At 41.1% G+C, this 18,141-nt stretch overlaps 1 protein-coding gene across 8 annotated transcripts; it reads right to left on the bottom strand.

Moving 5' to 3' along the window:
- Nucleotides 1–3,659: 3,659 nt before the first annotated feature.
- Nucleotides 3,660–16,818, bottom strand: LOC115140812 (carcinoembryonic antigen-related cell adhesion molecule 1-like). Of its 8 annotated transcripts, none has more exons than XR_003865295.2 (10): nucleotides 16,665–16,818; nucleotides 16,056–16,379; nucleotides 14,822–15,097; nucleotides 14,127–14,393; nucleotides 11,508–11,783; nucleotides 9,495–9,609; nucleotides 8,634–8,677; nucleotides 8,315–8,461; nucleotides 8,166–8,209; nucleotides 5,651–5,694 (listed from the first exon to the last, which is right to left on the bottom strand). XR_003865295.2 is itself a non-coding variant. In XM_029679175.2 (9 exons), exons 1-9 carry the CDS (start codon nucleotides 16,714–16,716, stop codon nucleotides 5,563–5,565), a joined length of 1,527 nt encoding a protein of 508 aa, XP_029535035.2. In that variant the 5' UTR covers nucleotides 16,717–16,816; the 3' UTR covers nucleotides 3,660–5,562. The 8 variants fall into 8 exon arrangements, 4 of the variants coding, with proteins under 4 accessions (XP_029535035.2, XP_029535034.2, XP_029535036.2 ...); XR_003865297.2 differs by having other exon boundaries at nucleotides 8,315–8,373; XR_003865296.2 differs by having other exon boundaries at nucleotides 5,660–5,694; nucleotides 8,166–8,206; nucleotides 8,313–8,461.
- Nucleotides 16,819–18,141: the final 1,323 nt, after the last annotated feature.

Raw genomic sequence — 18,141 nt, 5'->3', positions numbered from 1 at the left:
AAACAAATCAGACAGCACAATTTTCTTGTTTTTTAAATTGATGGACAGCCAGGTGCACACTTCAACACTCAGACACCATTTACAAATAATGCGTTTGTGTTTAGTGAGTCTGCCAGATCAGAGGCAGTAGGGATGACCAGGGATGTTCTCTTGATAAGTGTGTGAATTGGAGCCTTTTCCTGTCCTGCTAAGCATTCAAAATGTAACGAGTACTTTTGGGTGTCAGGGGAAATGTATGGAGTAAAAAGTACATCATTTTCTTTAGGAGTGTATTGAAGTAAAAATAAAAGTTGTCAAAAATATAAATACTAAAGTACAGATACTCAAAAAACGACTTAAGTAGTACTTTAAAGTACTTTTACATAAGTACTTAACACAACTGTCAATTCTAACACTTTTCAACATCATTTTACATTTCACATTTTTGTAATTTAGCCTGAACGTCTTGAGAGCATACATTTTCATATCTTTTCATTTCATTATCTCCAGCACAATACCAGTGTCTACATATGTGAAAACTGCACAATTTTATACTTTTTATAAACAAATATATAAAGTTTTACTCGATGAAATCCTCAAACATTGATTTTCGTGCACTGTGAAATTTGCAGTGACGTGGGGAGAAAGAAAATGCCTCCCCTCTGGCTAAAAATGGATTACAAACAAGCAAGATTTCTGGCTCTCACAGACCTGTCTTCTTTAAGAGGCTCCTCTGTCCTCCACTCGTTACCTGTATTAATGGCACATGTTTGAACTTATCAGTATAAAAGACACCTGTCCACAACCTCAAACAGTCACACTCCAAACTCCACTATGGCCAAGACCAAAGAGTTGTCAAAGGACACCAGAAACAAAATTTTAGACCTGCACCAGGCTGGGAAGACTGAATCTGCAATAGGTAAGCAGCTTGGTTTGAAGAAATCAACTGTGGGAGCAATTATTAGGAAATGGAAGACATACAAGACCACTGATAATCTCCCTCGATCTGGGGCTCCACGCAAGATCTCACCCCGTGAGGTCAAAATGATCACAAGAACGGTGAGCAAAAATCCCAGAACCACACGGGGGGACCTAGTGAATGACCTGCAGAGAGCTGGGACCAAAGTAACAAAGCCTACCATCAGTAACACACTGCTGTCAGGGACGCAAATCCCCCTGCTTAAGCCAGTACATGTCCAGGCCCGTCTGAAGTTTGCTAGAGAGCATTTGGATGATCCAGAAAAAGATTGGGAGAATGTCATATGGTCAGATGAAACCAAAATATAACTTTTTGGTAAAAACTCAACTTGTCGTGTTTGGAGGACAAATAATGCTAAGTTGCATCCAAAGAACACCATACCTACTGTGAAGCATGGGGGTGGAAACATCATGCTTTGGGGCTGTTTTCTGCAAAGGGACCAGGACGACTGATGAATGGGGCCATGTATCGTGAGATTTTGAGTGAAAACCTCCTTCCACCAGCAAGGACATTGAAGATGAAATGTGGCTGGGTCTTTCAGCATGACAATGATCCCAAACACACCGCCAGGGCAACAAAGGAGTGGCTTCGTGAGAAGCATTTCAAGGTCCTGGAGTGGCCTAGCCAGTCTCCAGATCTCAACCACATAGAAAATCTTTGGAGGGAGTTGAAAGTCTGTGTTGCCCAGCAACAGCCCCAAAACATCACTGCTCTAGAGGAGATCTGCATGGAGGAATGGGCCAGAATACCAGCAACAGTGTGTGAAAACCTTGTGAAGGCTTACAGAATATGTTTGTCCTCTGTCATTGCCAACAAAGGGTATATAACAAAGTATTGAGATAAACTTTTGTTATTGACCAAATACTTATTTTCCACCATAATTTGCAAATAAATTCATTAAAAATCCTACAATGTGATTTTCTGGATTTTTTTCCTCATTTTGTCTGTCATAGTTGAAGTGTACCTATGATGAAAATTACAGGCCTCTCTCATCTTTTTAAGTGGGAGAACTTACACAATTGGTGGCTGACTAAATACTTATTTGCCCCACTGTATATCCTACCAACGGGACATTAAAAACTGTAATATCATATGTTTCACTGAGTCATGGCTGAACGATGACATTAAGAACAAAGAGCTGGCGGGTTTACACTCTATTGGCAAGACAGAACAGCAGCCTCTGGTGAGACACGGGGCGGGGGCCTATGCATATGTGTAAACAATAGCTGGTGCACAATATCTAAGGAAGTCTCAGGGTTTTGCCTGCCTGAGCTAGAGTATCTCATGATAAGCTGTAGACCACACCATCTACCTAGATTGTTTTCATCTGTATTTTTCATAGTTGACTACATACAACACAGACTGAGGTTGGCACTAAAAACGCACTCAATTAGCTCTATTCCACCATAAGCAAACAGGGAAACGCTCATCCAGAGCATTAAAGTTGCGGACGGCGACTTTAATGCAGGGGAACTATATCAGTTTTACCTCATTTCTATCAGAGTGTTAAATGTGCAACCATATTCCAGCACTTACTTATAAAGCCAGTGACTGATGTGGTGTACTCCTCAATGCCATCGGAAGAATCCCTGAACATATTCCAGTCTGTGCTAGCAAAACAGTCCTGTAGTTTAGCATCTGCTTCATCTGACCACTTTTTTATAGATCGAGTCCACATCAACAACAAACTAGAATGGCCAAACACACCAAGACAGTCGTGAAGAGGGCACGACAAACACATTCCCCCTCAGGAGACTGAAAAGATTTGGCGTGGGTCCTCAGATCCTCAAAAGGTTTTACAGCTCCCCCATCGAGAGCATCCTGACGGGTTGCATCACTGCCTGGTATGGCAACTATTTGGCCTCCGACCACAAGAAACTGCAGAAGGTAGTGCGTATGGCCCAGTACATCATTGGGGCCAAGCTTCCTGCCATCCAGGACCGCTATACCTGGCAGTGTCAGAGGAAGGCCCTAAAAATGGTCAAAGACTCCAGCCACCCTAGTCATAGACTGTTCTCTCTGCTACCACACAGCAAGCAAGCAAATGGCTACCCAGACTATTTGCATTGCCCCCCCCCCCCCCCATGCTGCTGTTATTCTCTGTTATTATCTATGCATAGCCACTTTAATAACTCTATCTTCATGTACATAATTACCTCACATTGACTCTGTACCAGTACCCCATGTATACAGCCAAGCAATTGTTATCTGCTGCTGCTCTTTAGCGATTTGTAATTCCTGTCTCTTACTTATTTAGAGATTTTCTCAAAACCATATTGTTGGTTAAGGGCTTGTAAGTAAGCATTTCACTGTAAGGTCTACACCTGTTGTGTTCGGCACATGTGACAAATTTAATTGGATTTGATTTGGTTAGTTTTGTGCTAGAGATAATGAATATGAGATTGAAAAGTGGTGTAATTGCCCTTCAAAAGAGAGAAGTGCTTAAAAATATTAAATGAGGAAATTCCAGAAATATTACACTGCTAAAAGAGAGAAGTGATTTCATATTATACGTGGAGCACATTCATTACAGTTAAATATTACAATTAAGTATCTGTTACTGAAAGATTCTTTAGTTTAAATAATTTAAACCCCAAATAGTTTGTCTCAGTTGTACTTTTTCTGTACTTCACACTGCAATTTGAAAGCAGAACCCCATGTGCTTATTCCCTGCCAATCCAAGACAGAAATGTTAGCCATGTTACAGCAAATATAATTTATTGGCATCAAAATGTAAATTCTTCCATAAAAGTGCAATTATTTCAAAACAAATAGTTGTATTGTAAACAGACGAGTCTACAATTCATTATGACAATTTATGACAATAATCATGTGCAGTATGTACAGTAGCAGTATACAGGTCAGAATGATAAAACTTCAATGAAAAGCCCACATTGACATCATAGGAACCAATGGATTCATATGAGTATAAAGGAATGACTAAGTGTATTGAGAGTGTTGACCGAGAGGGCCTTTGATGTTGGAGTATAGCATTACCCACGCTGTGCCTTCCCCTGTGTTCTTACATAACTCTATGATTGGTTTGGTAGTAGATAAACTGGAATGTTTGGTTTGGGAGTAGATATGGCACTAAATCATGTACAGTACATTTGACATTAAATAAACAATTCTTAAGCATACAGACACTTCTGTTTTTGCTGCAAAATACATCATGTGTGATGAGATATTTAGATGTATTTATATATGTATTTATATGTGATGATCATTATAGTGGATTCACAAATAACAAAAATGCTTGGAACCACAATAAACCATAAAGATTAATAAATGTATCTTACTGTAAATCAAGCCTGCTTTCTCACACATTGTACATTCATTTAAACATACAAATATAGTAGGTAGTTGTTGTGTAATTGTTAGATTATTTGTTAATATTGCTGCACGGTCGGAACTAGCAGTACAAGTATCGTACTGTAAATTAAGCCTACTTTCTCATATTGTACATTAGTTGAATAATTTAAAATATAGTAATATGTTATTGAAATAGGTTTGAGGTACAAGCATCATTGTAGAAAATGTCCCAAATAATATATACAGCTTTATTATTAAAGCTAAATGGGTAGTGTGGTGTTTAAAAACTTCCCCTGCATGGTTGGGACTACAGTATGTTGTCCTCAAGCTCAAATATAGGCAGTTTTATGATAGATGTGTGTGGTACTGCACCTTGTCACTGACATAACCATTGTTGGTTTCGTTCATTTCAACTTTCAATAAGAAAAATATGATATTTTATTCCCCATCTTGTTATTGGTGTTTTAATAATCAAATAACCATAGGGAAATTATTGATCCAAATAATTATTGAATGCACACACTGTACACTCAGACAAACAAATCAACAGTGAGAGAGCCATCTATTGCTAATAAACAAAGCAAACAGTATTTATCATGTACACATACTGCACACAGGGCTATTTCATTTCCCTGTTATGATATCTAACAGTACATAAGGTATCATGTACACCATACATGCAAATGACCAGGGATAAGGTACCCATGTCACCCTGAGAAATGGTGTTCCTCTGTGTTGCTGTTCTAATAAATCATGGGATGCATGCTAATGATTTTTACTATTTGTCGTATAGTACAGTTACTTCAACAGTACTGTATGTATGAGAACTGAAAAGAGCAGTTAGAGAGACTATCTTTAATGGCACATTGTGTATGTAGCTGTATTATTTGTGTATATCAATATATTCACTATCCATCACGATCTGATGAGCTATTAGGACATTATCATTACTATTAGTTGAGTATGCATTTGAAAACACCCAATGTAATGATAATAGCTAAGGGGTCAACTGACATTTTTGTTTGTCCAAGGAGCTCCAGGCCTAATAAGGGATACATTATTAGAAAATGTTTGGTTGGCACATTGACACAGAGAAGGTTGTGGGGCTTCACTGACCATGTCTGAACAGGCCTAGTCACCCTGACTGACCCCAACTGGTCCAGATGATTGACAGGGAGGGGTGGTCAGTTCCTTCGGACGTCTGAGTAGACGGTGGATGCAGCATCAGGGGCAGGCTTATGGGCAGGTTTTTTCACCTGGGTGTACTGGGATTGGTGGGCCGGGTAGGTGGGTTAGGTCGGCTGACCGGGCCTGTTGTTGACTCTGACCTGAGCGTACTCTGTGGAGGAAATACCCAGGTTCCCCAGCTGAACTGACCCACCATCCCTCTTCTGGAATTGCGTGATGTCTGCATAGTTCAGCTCCTAGGAGGAGACAGGAGAGACATGTCTTAGTTCAGTCCTGACCATGACCTGACAAGGACAAACTCAGGGCCCTTTTTATACTGCATCACATCTAGAGCTATAAGCACCAGAGCAGTGGATAATTACAAACACAGAGTTAGTTCAGTCAACTTTTTTTGGTTATTTCTCATACAACTTCTTGAGGGCAGGGAACTTGTAACATCCCCTCAAACTGTGTGGTCGTTACTAGCCTTGTATGCCAGGAGTGAAGGTGTGTCACAGCTAGTGAACCAGTTACCAGACTAGGCCATTATGAGCAGGTTGTCATGTTTCTATTATTATCTTGAAAGAGGTCAGTGTTGTTGATTACGAAGATAGTTCCTCATATCTTTTATATTTATTTCGGTTTGGTTTTTAGAAGAGATTAAATTGCAGCCAAATGGACACATTAGGGCTCATGGCACTTGACAGACATACATTTGTCATCGCTGAGTAGCCAAGGCAACAGTCTGTTGTAAATACTTGACAAGAAAAGTTGTGTGTGCAAGCTCAATATAGTATTCTCTTCCTGGAGCAAATTCCCTCAGCCTTACAGTAAAAAGGCAATGCATACTACCCCTGCCTGAAAGTGTAATTATCTCTATGATGTGCGGATATATACACGTGGTTAAATGTCAGACTGTGGCTTAGCAGGAACAATGCCAGGATATATACTGTAGCTGACCAGGAGCTTGGCTCTGGTGCCATTTAAGCTATTACTGTATATTATCTTATTGTTATTTTAAAACTATTATACTGACCCATCTTCTTCTACATTGTGTGATGAGATATTTATATGTGATGATCATTATAGTCTTATACAACGATAGAATCTACTATTCTGATCATGACAAGACAAGACAAGATATGATATCGTACATGTCGCCCAGAGTGCAGCTCTTTTTACACAAAATGGCAGTATCAAAGGCAGGTCAGTTAATTATCTGTTCACCTGAATGATGTCAATACTGTAAATAAAGGAAATAAACTCAGAAAAAAAAGAAACATCCTCTCACTGTCAACTGCGTTTATTTTCCACAGACATGTGACTAACAGAAATGGAATAATTGGTCCTGAACAAAGGGGGGGTCAAAATCAAAAGTAAGTCACTATCAGGTGTGGCCACCAGCTGCATTAACTACTGCAGTGCATCTCCTCCTCATTGCCAGTTCTTGCTGTGAGATGTTACCTCACTCTTCCAACAAATCACCTGCAAGTTACCGGACATTTCTGGGGAATGGCCCTAGCCCTCACCCTCCGATCTAACAGATCCCAGACATGCCTAATGGGATTGAGATCCGGGCTCTTCGCTGGCCATGGCCTTGCAGGAAATCATGCACAGAACGAGCAGTATGGCTGGGGGCATTCTCATGCTGGAGGGCCATGTCAGGATGAGCCTGCAGGAAGGGTACCACATGAGGGAGGAGGATGTCTTCCCTGTAACGGACAGTGTTGAGATAGCCTGCAATGACACGAAGCTCAGTCCGATGATGCTGTGACACACTGCCCCAGACCATGACGGACCCTCCACCTCCAAATCGACCCCGCTCCAGAGTACAGGCCTCTGTGTAACGCTCATTACATCGAAGATAAACGCGAATCCGACAATCACCCCTGGTGAGACAAAACCGTGACTCGTCAGTGAAGAGCAGTTTTTGTCAGTCCTGTCTGGTCCAGCGACAGTGGGTTTGTGGCCATAGACTACGTTGTTTCCGGTGATGTCTGGTGAGGACATGCCTTATAACAGGCCTACAAGCCCTCAGTCTAGCCTCTCTCAGCCAATTGCGGAAAGTCTGAGCACTGATGGAGGGATTGTGCGTTTTTGGTGTAACTCAGGCAGTTGTTGCCATCCTGTACCTGTCCCGCAGGTGTGATGTTCGGATGTACCAACCCTGTGTAGGTGTTGTTACACGTGGTCTGCCACTGCGAGGACGATCAGCTGTCCATCCTGTCTCCCTGTAGCGCTGTCTTAGGCGTCTCACAGTACAGACATTGAAATGTATTGCCCTGGCCACATCTGCAGCCCTCATGCCTCCTTGCAGCATGCCTAAGGCATGTTCACGCAGATGAGCAGGGACCCTGGGCATCTTTCTTTTTGTGTTTTTCAGAGTCAGTTGAAAGGCCTCTTTAGTGTCCTAAGTTTTCATAACTGTGACCTTAATTGCCTACTGTCTGTACGCTGTTAGTGTCTTAACGACTGTTCCACAGGTGCATGTTCATTAATTGATTATGGTTCGTTGAACAAGCAAGGGTAAACAATGTTTAAACCCTTTACAATGAAGATATTTGAAGTTATTTGGATTTGCACAAATTATCTTTGAAAGACAGGGTCCTGAAAAAGGAGTTTATTATACATTGGCATGACATTCATGTGAGTTAAACAAATACCCTATCAAAGCTATGAAAACAGAAAACAATGACAGTTAAATGCATGACATGACAGTGCACAGTACCTGGTTTCCTCCTTTCCCCCCTCCATTAGTAGAGCTTTCACCTGCTGGGATGACACACAAATAGCACTTAGAAATGGGATTGCACTTTACAGTAGAGTAGGTTTCACAAACATGAAGCACTAATCAACATTGACTGCTAATACTCACACCTTCAATCAAAGCATTGCCTTAGATTACAGGCATGATGGTTAGTTCGTTTTTGTTGTGTCTGTAGAAGATTATGATAATCAGGAGCAGAGAGATAGGTTTGTTTTCCCAAACAGACAGAGGAAGTTAAGTATTTACACAGCTGGGAACTAGAGAGATGGAGATCAGTTGACTATTAGACAAAGTAGAAATATATGTATACCAAAAGTTCATCAAGTTGCCTTTTCTGGAAACAGAAATGTTTGATTCATTTACAAAATGGATGCCTGTGATAGCATAGCAAGCACAGCAAGCACACACACACACACAACTTATACTTACTGTTGCCAACTGTCCTTCCACCGGAAGTTATTTTCTTGAAGTAGCTAATTGAAAATAAGTAGCAGTCAGTATCTTTGGGAAATTACTATTGTTATGTTCAGGTACACGTATAATTTAGATAATGCAAATGAATGACATTGAACCACCAACAAATAATTTGTTCATAACCTTGACAACTCCAGCCCTGACATCCAACTACAGGAAGGATGAATAATATCCTGTTATGAGAATATAACCTTCACCTTTACTGTAAATCATACTCCACCTCTCTTCTATTCACAGGCCGGAGCAATTCTTAGGTTGTTATCAGTCTATAGTTACCTTTTAGAAATTGTCAAATGCTTTCCTGCAATTTATTTTGAACCCCTCTCATATTACAGTATAACCAACTACTCCTCAATTCATATCTGATTACAGCAATGTGTGTTTGCTTACATGAAAAGCCATTCCTTGCAAGAAAATCCCTGAGCCAATGCATGATAAGACCAAGCCTCTACAAGCCCTGTACTATAATAAACGGTTTCGAGAGAAGTGGTGACAACCAAGGAAGTTGACAAATGAAAACTCAACTAAATAGGGAAATCTCTCTTCTGGTCCTCCAACATTGGCACTACGTTCCAAGAGTTCAAGTCTGAGTTCAATCTGCCAGTCTCATCATGAGCAAACACCTATTATACTTTCAGCCATGGGTCAGTGAGACACACATTAAGCAAACCTAAAGGGTCAAGGTTCAGCTAACTAGGCTGTCTGACTAACTATTTCAAGCATAGAGCTTGAAAGCTAAACCAATATGAAACACCATACAGAGCAAGGATGTGGGACAAAAAAAATTGCTTAGAATAAAATGTAGCTGTTACTTACCCCTTTTTCATAGCTGCCACCACACCTATCACTGTCACTGCAACCACAGCTACTGCACCCAAAGTACCACCAACGATGGCACCAACATTCGGTCCACCTTGTGTTGATCCCTTCACTGCAAAGAACAGGGACAGAACCATACAGCGATGAGATTGAGCATATACAGTACACTTTGAATAAGCCATGTTGCCATCTCATCGGGTGAGGAGATCATTTCAAAGCAGCAAACTACATGAAGTTTAAAATCATGTTTCTTGACCTTCCAGATTAGGTTGGTGAGTTCACATCTACTGTACATTTAGTACTTAATAAATGCATAATTGTATCAAAGTGTTTTGATACAAAATGTTGCCCTTATGTCTAAACTCAAGGAAATCTTAACTACATACAGTGGGGTAAAAAAGTATTTAGTCAGCCACCAATTGTGCAAGTTCTCCCACTTAAAAAGATGAGAGAGGCCTGTAATTTTCATCATAGGTACACTTCAACTATGACAGACAAAATGAGAAAAAAAAATCTAGAAAATCACATTGTAGGATTTTTAATGAATTTATTTGCAAATTATGGTGGAAAATAAGTATTTGATCACCTACAAACAAGCAAGATTTCTGGCTCTCACAGACCTGTAACTTCTTCTTTAAGAGGCTCCTCTGTCCTCCACTCGTTACCTGTATTAATGGCACCTGTTTGAACTTGTTATCAGTATAAAATACACCTGTCCACAACCTCAAACAGTCACACTCCAAACTCCACTATGGCCAAGACCAAAGAGCTGTCAAAGGACACCAGAAACAAAATTGTAGACCTGCACCAGGCTGAGAAGGCTGAATCTGCAATAGGTAAGCAGCTTGGCTTGAAGAAATCAACTGTGGGAGCAATTATTAGGAAATGGAAGACATACAAGACCACTGATAATCTCCCTCGATCTGGGGCTCCACGCAAGATCTCACCCTGTGGGGTCAAAATTATCACAAGAACGGTGAGTAAAAATCCCAGAACCACACGGGGGGACCTAGTGAATGACCTGCAGAGAGCTGGGACCAAAGTAACAAAGCCTACCATCAGTAACACACTACGCCACCAGGGACTCAAATCCTGCAGTGCCAGACGTGTCCCCCTGCTTAAGCCAGTACATGTCCAGGCCCGTCTGAAGTTTGCTAGAGAGCATTTGGATGATCCAGAAGAAGATTGGGAGAATGTCATATGGTCAGATGAAACAAAAATATAACTTTTGGGGAAAAACTCAACTCGTCGTGTTTGGAGGACAAAGAATGCTGAGTTGCATCCAAAGAACACCATACCTACTGTGAAGCATGGGGATGGAAACATCATGCTTTGTGGCTGTTTTTCTGCAAAGGGACGAGGACGACTGATCCGTGTTAAGGAAAGAATGAATGGGGCCATGTATCGTGAGATTTTGAGTGAAAACCTCCTTCCATCAGCAAGGGCATTGAAGATGAAACATGGCTGGGTCTTTCAGCATGACAATGATCCCAAACACACCGCCTGGGCAACGAAGGAGTGGCTTCGTAAGAAGCATTTCAAGGTCCTGGAGTGGCCTAGCCAGTCTCCAGATCTCAAAGCCATAGAAAATCTTTGGAGGGAGTTGAAAGTCCATGTTGCCCAGCAACAGCCCCAAAACATCACTGCTCTAGAGGAGATCTGCATGGAGGAATGGGCCAAAATACCAGCAACAGTGTGTGAAAACCTTGTGAAGACTTACAGAAAACGTTTGACCTCTGTCATTGCCAACAAAGGGTATTTAACAAAGTATTGAGATAAACTTTTGTTATTGACCAAATACTTATTTTCCACCATAATTTGCAAATAAATTCAATAAAAATCCTATAATGTGATTTTTTTCCCTCATTTTGTCTGTCATAGTTGAAGTGTACCTATGATGAAAATTACAGGCCTCTCTCATCTTTTTAAGAACTTGCACAAAGAACTTGCACAATTGGTGGCTGACTAAATACTTTTTTTGCCCCACTGTATAGGTTGTGTCATACTCACAATTAACATTGAGATTGTAAGATGCATTCTCATTGCTGAGAAGGTTGGCGAGATGACACAGGAATATTCCAGAATCTGTTAAATTCAAAGGACTGATAGAAACGGTCTTATTATCCTCAGAGAAGATCATTCTTTCACTAGGAGACAGAGGCTGACCATCCTTCATCCAGTCTCTCTTGCTGATGGAGCCAGAAGCATCACAGGTTAAGGTGACAGAACCCCCTTCGATGATTGGAGGGTTTGGGGAAATTGTGAGTTTAGCACTAGATATTCTTTCTGTGAAAAGGAGTACAGAAATGGTTACTTGAATGAGAAAGGCTACAATAATGTAGTTTATACATTACCCTTGTTTTACTAATAGTGAACAACTCTACAAAAAGCCTGTTTTAGTCTTACATTCTGAAATCAAAACTATGAAATAACTCATATGGAATTCACGTAGTAACCAAAAAAGTGTACTTTAAGACATGTAAGTCAGTAAATGAGGAACATTTCAAGAACTTTGAAAGTTTCTTCAAGTGCAGTTGCAAAAACCATCAAGTGCTTTGAGGAAACTGGCTCTCATGAGGACCGCCACAAGAAAGGAAGACCCAGAGTTACCTCTGCTGCAGAGGATAAGTTCATTAGAGTTAACTGCACCTCAGATTGCAGCCAAAATAAATGCTTCAGAGTTCAAGTAACAGACACATCTCAACCTCAACTGTGTGAGTCAGGCTTTCATAGTCGAATTCCTGCAAAGAAACCACTACTAAAGGATACCAATAAGGAGAAAATACTTGCATGGGCCAAGAAACATGAGCAAAGGACATTAGACCAGTGGAAATCTGTACTTTGGTCTGTTGAGTCCAAATCTGTGATTTTTGGTTCCAACCGCCGTGTCTTTATGAGACGCAGAGTAGGTGAACAGATTATCTCTGCATGTGTGGTTCCCACCGTGAAGCATGAAGGAGGAGGTGCGATGGTGTGGGGTGCTTTACTGGTGACACGGTCTGTGATTTATTTAGAATTCAAGGCACACTTAATCAGCATGGCTACAACAGCATTCTGCAGCGAACCGCCATCCCATCTGGTTTGCGCTTAGTGGGACTATCATTTGTTTTTCTTTACAGGACAATGATCCAAAACACACCTCCAGGCAGTGTAAGGGATATTTGACCAAGGAGAGTGATGGAGTGCTGCATCAGATGACCTGGCCTCCACAATCACTCGACCTGAACCCGTTGAGATGGGTTGCAATGAGTTGGACAGCAGAGTGAAGGAAAAGCAGCCAACAAGTGCTCAGCATATGTGGGAACTGCTTCAAGACTGTTGGAAAAGCATTCCTCATGAAGCTGGTTGAGAGAATGCCAAGAGTGTGCAAAGCTGTCAAGGCAAAGGGCATACTTTGAATAATCTCAAATATAAATATTTTTTGGTTACTACATGATTCCATATGTGTTATTTCATAGTGTTGATTTCTTCACTATTATTATATGTCACGAGTGGCGCTCGGCGGTCGTCATCACCGGCCTATTAGCTGCCACTGATTGTCTTTCCTCCCCCTCCTTGTATGTTTATTGGTAGCACCTGTTTAGGTATGATTAGTTTGTCTTTATTAGACAGCCGGCCCGCCTGGTTGTTGTGCGGGATTATTTCAGTGTAACCTTCGGCTCTGTTGTAGAGGTACGTGTTAGTGCCTGGTCGTGACTTTTCCGTTGTACATTTTCATTCCCTGTGTTTGGGGTCGTTACTATTGTGAGTACCCTGTGGTGCGTTGGTGCAATTAAAGACGCACAGCATTGCACTCTCTGTCTCCTGCGTCTGACTCCACACCCACGACACCCGCAGCATTACATTATACAATGTAAAAAAATGTAAAAATAAAATCAAATCCTTGAATGAGTAGGTGTTCTAAAACTTTTGACTGGTACTTATTTTATTTGATTCAACCTTTATTTAACCCGGCAAGTCAGTTATGCTTCGACTGTTTCGTGTAAGTACATGTTTCAATATAGTGCATGGCCATCAAATTATCAGCTTTCATTCCCTCACAATGCCTGATTCACGCAATCGACAGAACAGTAATTCTTGAGACAACCACAGCAAACTAAAAACCAACTAAATAAACATTGCACATTAGTAAGCACAAAACTCACATTGATGTAACAAAGACCAAATATCAGCTGTGACTTTCCTGTACCAATGAAACCATCAAAGCCAGTCTTTGTTTTCTCCAATAACTGTCTATTCCTCTTTCCTACTTACCTAGCCATGAAACAAAATCCCTTTTGTTGTTTACAGTCATTGGAGTTCTCTGGGGTTCCCCAAAACATGACACACAGCTCTCGCATTGACACATGCATTGGAGCACACTGGCACACAAGGCTAACTTTGCAAAGTGAGATCATGGCCAGGACTGGTAAGTTTTTGGGCACACACTGAATACCCAGCTGTTATTACAACTGGAAATATTTTTCAAAAGATGCATGGTTGAGTGTGGGAAATCTCAGAGCTATTTAAAATGTCAATTGTTGAAGTCTGAAACATTCAGTTCTGGACAGAACCGCTGACACTACCCCACAGAACTACAAACACCGGTAAATACTACAATGTGGATTTTGTGTCACAGCTACCACTTACCCAGCACAGTGATGTCAGAGGGCTCAGATGTCTGGTACCTCAGGGTTCTGGTATTATGGGCCCAGCAGCTGTACCTACCACTCTGACTGGCCTGGATGTTCTCCAGCCTGAGTACTGGTCCCTGATTGGACAGCAGTTCTCCATTCAGAGCCCACTGAAACTGGGCAGGAGGACTGGACTCAGCTGAGCAGGACAGAGTGAGGTCTGACCCTGATCCATACAGTACATCTAGAGGGGTCACCTTCAATGTTATGTTTTCTGGACCATCTGTAACAAATGGTCCATGTCAAACACCTTTGCTAAAAAATAAGGATGACCAAAAGTAATCTACAGTTCTAATACTGTAGACCACATTCATCAATGTCATGAATGTAAAAGTGGATCTATCTAGATCAAGCGTCCTATCACCAAAGGCACACCACAACGGTCTACAAATGTTTATGGTAGTGGAAGATGTTAGAATAGGATGAAGGGAATTTGCATACTAAACAGGAATGTTTTTTCTATGCCAGAACAAGGGGAGTTCTTTTCAAGATGTTTGATGTCTTGTTATTTTTCAGTTGAATTGCCACTATGGGAAGCAAACTCAAGAAATGACAAGATGAAGTACACAGGTAAACAATGTTTACACATACTGTATCTCTTTCCACATGCAGTTCACTTAGAAGGATAAGACATGCAGGTTAGAGACTCACAGCTGATGGTGAGGGTTATACTCTCATTGTCACTGTTGATGGGGTTGGAGACAATACACCAGAACGGCCCCTGGTCATACCGGGTCACTCTGACTATGGTGAGAGTGCTGTTTCCATCATCAAGCTGAACTCCATCACTGGCTGTGAACTCTGAGCTGCCATTCAGCCAGCGGTAAGAGAGGGAGGAGCCAGAGGAGGAGCAGGACAGACTGACAGAGCTGTTGAACTCCACTAAGTCTATGTTGTTGGCAGTTATTGTCATCTTGGAGACTGGCGCTGTGGGTTAAAAACACAATAACAACTTCCTATTGGCTTAGAAAACAAACCAAAGCGTGTTTGGCCAGATTTTTTACCGATTGTTCATTTGAATGGAGCACTTGGATCTGTTCCATCCAGAAGAGCTCAACAGTATTGACCAATTGTAACTTGAACCAGCAAATTGCCAGTAACTGTTTTAGACATAAAACAGCAATAATGCACCTACAATAACTTGCTCACAAGCTAAAAATCACAAATCACAAACTGATTCCCAAGATAGTCTGACTATGCCTTTTGGGTAGTGGCAGTTTGATGCAGGAGCACCCCCTGCTGAAAGCACAGCATTAGTCAAGCACTGCATTTCATGGTTTTGAGAAAGAACATAATTACTGTATAATATGATCCTTATGACATTACGATTGCAATGTGCGACCTGGAATGCATGAACAGTGTGTTTGCCAGGGATAATTTTATAAAATGAGTTGGATTGGAGAGTTTCTAAGGTGCTTTAGACACGTTTCCAGAATGAAATGGGGCCCTAAGGTTATACTTAAACACAAAACTATCAAATACCTAAGTAGGTAAAATACATATCCAAAATATGTCTGCAGTATGTAAATGGCGAAATCATATAAAGCTGTATTTTGAGTGGAATGCAACCAAATACAGGTGAGTGAAAATCTCTGGATTTCCTTGGAAGACTTGCTTCTTCTGGAATTGAACAATTATATATTTACTGGAAAAAAAGTACATAGGGAGGAAAAATGTACTGTATTTCAAAATCATTCCTTAAGGATGGTGTGTCAGTATTCTGGTACAGTACAGGTGACACATTTTGGAAAATCCAGCCTTCCTTGTAAAGATAATATAAGGCTTACTGTAATTAGAATTCAAGGTATAGTGTGTGGAGTGTACCGCTGATGTAAAACCAAATTGGTATTGTCAGAGAATGACTGCAGCAACACAAAGTACTCACCATACACCCTCAATGTAGTAGAACCATCCATTGTTCCAAGTCCAACTGTTATTATAGAGACTACATATTCTCCCGTGTCACTCAGGACTAGATTCCTGAGTTCCAGAGATCCAGTAGTATAGTTCAGAGTGATTCTTCCTACATATCCAGTGTCTATATCGTCATCCCCGTTGCCCCCACTGGTTATTACATTAGTACCATTAGCTGTCCAGACTACTACCCTAAATGGTACGTTTGGTGGATTAACGATTGTGAATGTCACATCGTGTGTAACCTCCCCGACCATGGATTCTGCTGGTAACAAACCGTTTCCATAACACAACCCTGGAGAGACAAGCATAGGTTTGAGTAACAATTATTTCCTGAATGATCCACTATTTCAACTCTATGGCACCAACTCAAGTAGTAGTCCATGCGTTTGTATTGTTTTGTAGGTTGATAACACAATTACACTATACATATCTTAAATTACAACATTCAGTATGTAAATAAAAACTACTAATTAAAATATTTTAAATGAATGTAAGCAGCACATTACTCAATACTGTGTATACATTTCACAGTACAAATGTGCCATCTACAAAAATCAATAAATTATATTGGTCTTACCTACAACATGAAAACATAGTGAAAGGTAAAAGTTAAAGGGTCGAGAATCCATTCGAACCACTAGACAGATGCATGTATAGTAGCTACTGTGTACGCTTTAGTTTGGTGAACACACCCAGTTGAAAAACTCTTCTTTTTGCCCTGGAAGACACCTCCCAGACAATCCAGCCTCAGAGGCTACACAATAAAACTCCACCCTCTTGCTCCTACCAATGAAATTAAACCTACTCCAGAAAGGAAATTGCAGCTGCTCGGTTCAGCACATACACAGGGTGTACAAAACGTTAGGAACACCTTCATAATATTGAGTTGCAATGCATCGGACTGTACACAGAGGGACACTTGACTGGCGAGAAAAGTACATGTTTGTGAATTTCCCCAGATCTACTAGATTTAATCAACCTAGCAACACATACAGTATAATAGGCGAGATAAGGAGAGAGAAGATGCCCACTACAGGTTCACAATGGTGGATATAGGTGCATACGGCCAAGAGAGCTATGACAGAGTGTTTCAAAATAGTTATTTTGGGTCCAAACTGCTGAAAAAGACCCTTGATTTATCACTGCCTGCTGTCCTGACAGGTACCACAGCAGCAAGTCCTCATGTTTTAATGGGAGATGCAGCTTTCCCCCTCCCTTATCCAGGTACACTATATACACAAAAGTATGTAGACACCCTTCAAATGAATGATTTTGCTATTTCAGCCACACCCGTAGCTGACAAGTGTATACAATTGAGCACACCGCCATGCAATCTCCATAGACAAACATAGAGAGGCCTTACTGAAAAGCTCAGTGACTTTCAACGTGGCACTGTCATAGGATGCCACCTTTCCAACAAGTAAATCCGTCAAATGTTTGCCCTGCTTGAGCTGCCCTGGACAACTGTAAGTCCTGTTATTGTGAAGCTGAACCGTGTAGGAGCAACAAATGCATAGTACCAACTGTAAACTTTGGTGGAGGAGGAATAATGGTCTGGGGCTGTTTTTCATTGTTTGGGCTATGCCTCTTAGGTCCAGTGAAGGGAAATCTTAAGCAAATGCATACAATGCCATTCGAGATAATTCTGTGCTTCCAACTTTGTGTCAACAGTTTGGGGAAGGCCCTTTCCTGTTTCAGCATGACAATGCCCCCGTGCACAAAGCGAGGTCAATACTGTGGAAGGACCACCAGAGGGCAGGCTGGGCTCACGGATAGTAGCCCAACAAGGCATGGGAGACAAGGTAACCAGAGTCAATTAAGCACAGCTGACGGAACTAATGACATATTCTCCTTCCCCTATAAGAGAGAGTATGGAACCAGCAGAGAAGGGGGGAAACTATCTCCGAAAGATGGCCACCGAGACAGAGGAGCTATCCATGAAGAACCACTAAAACGGTGATAATCCCGTGACTTTTGTTGTAGTTTACAGATAATCATATTGTGTTCCTGTTTCATCTGGAGAAGAAGATGTATGTTTTTCCTTGGGAGATTTT

The sequence above is a fragment of the Oncorhynchus nerka genome, linkage group LG14 (assembly GCF_034236695.1).
Source record: "Oncorhynchus nerka isolate Pitt River linkage group LG14, Oner_Uvic_2.0, whole genome shotgun sequence".
In the NCBI taxonomy this organism is placed as follows: domain Eukaryota; kingdom Metazoa; phylum Chordata; class Actinopteri; order Salmoniformes; family Salmonidae; genus Oncorhynchus; species Oncorhynchus nerka.
The sequence above is the reverse complement of the archived record's forward strand: the minus strand, read 5'-3'. Positions and strand labels throughout refer to the sequence as shown.

What these genes read in the sequence shown, in the direction of transcription:
- LOC115140812 (XM_029679174.2), bottom strand. Translation starts at nt 16,716, where the DNA reads ATGGATTCTCGACCCTTTAACTTTTACCTTTCACTATGTTTTCATGTT. An exon ending in TACTACATTGAGGGTGTATG is followed by an intron (nt 15,098 to 16,055) that starts GTGAGTACTTTG and finishes TTTAACCCACAG; the next exon opens with CGCCAGTCTCCAAGATGACA. An exon ending in GTGGCAGCTATGAAAAAGGG is followed by an intron (nt 8,678 to 9,494) that starts GTAAGTAACAGC and finishes ATTTTCAATTAG; the next exon opens with CTACTTCAAGAAAATAACTT.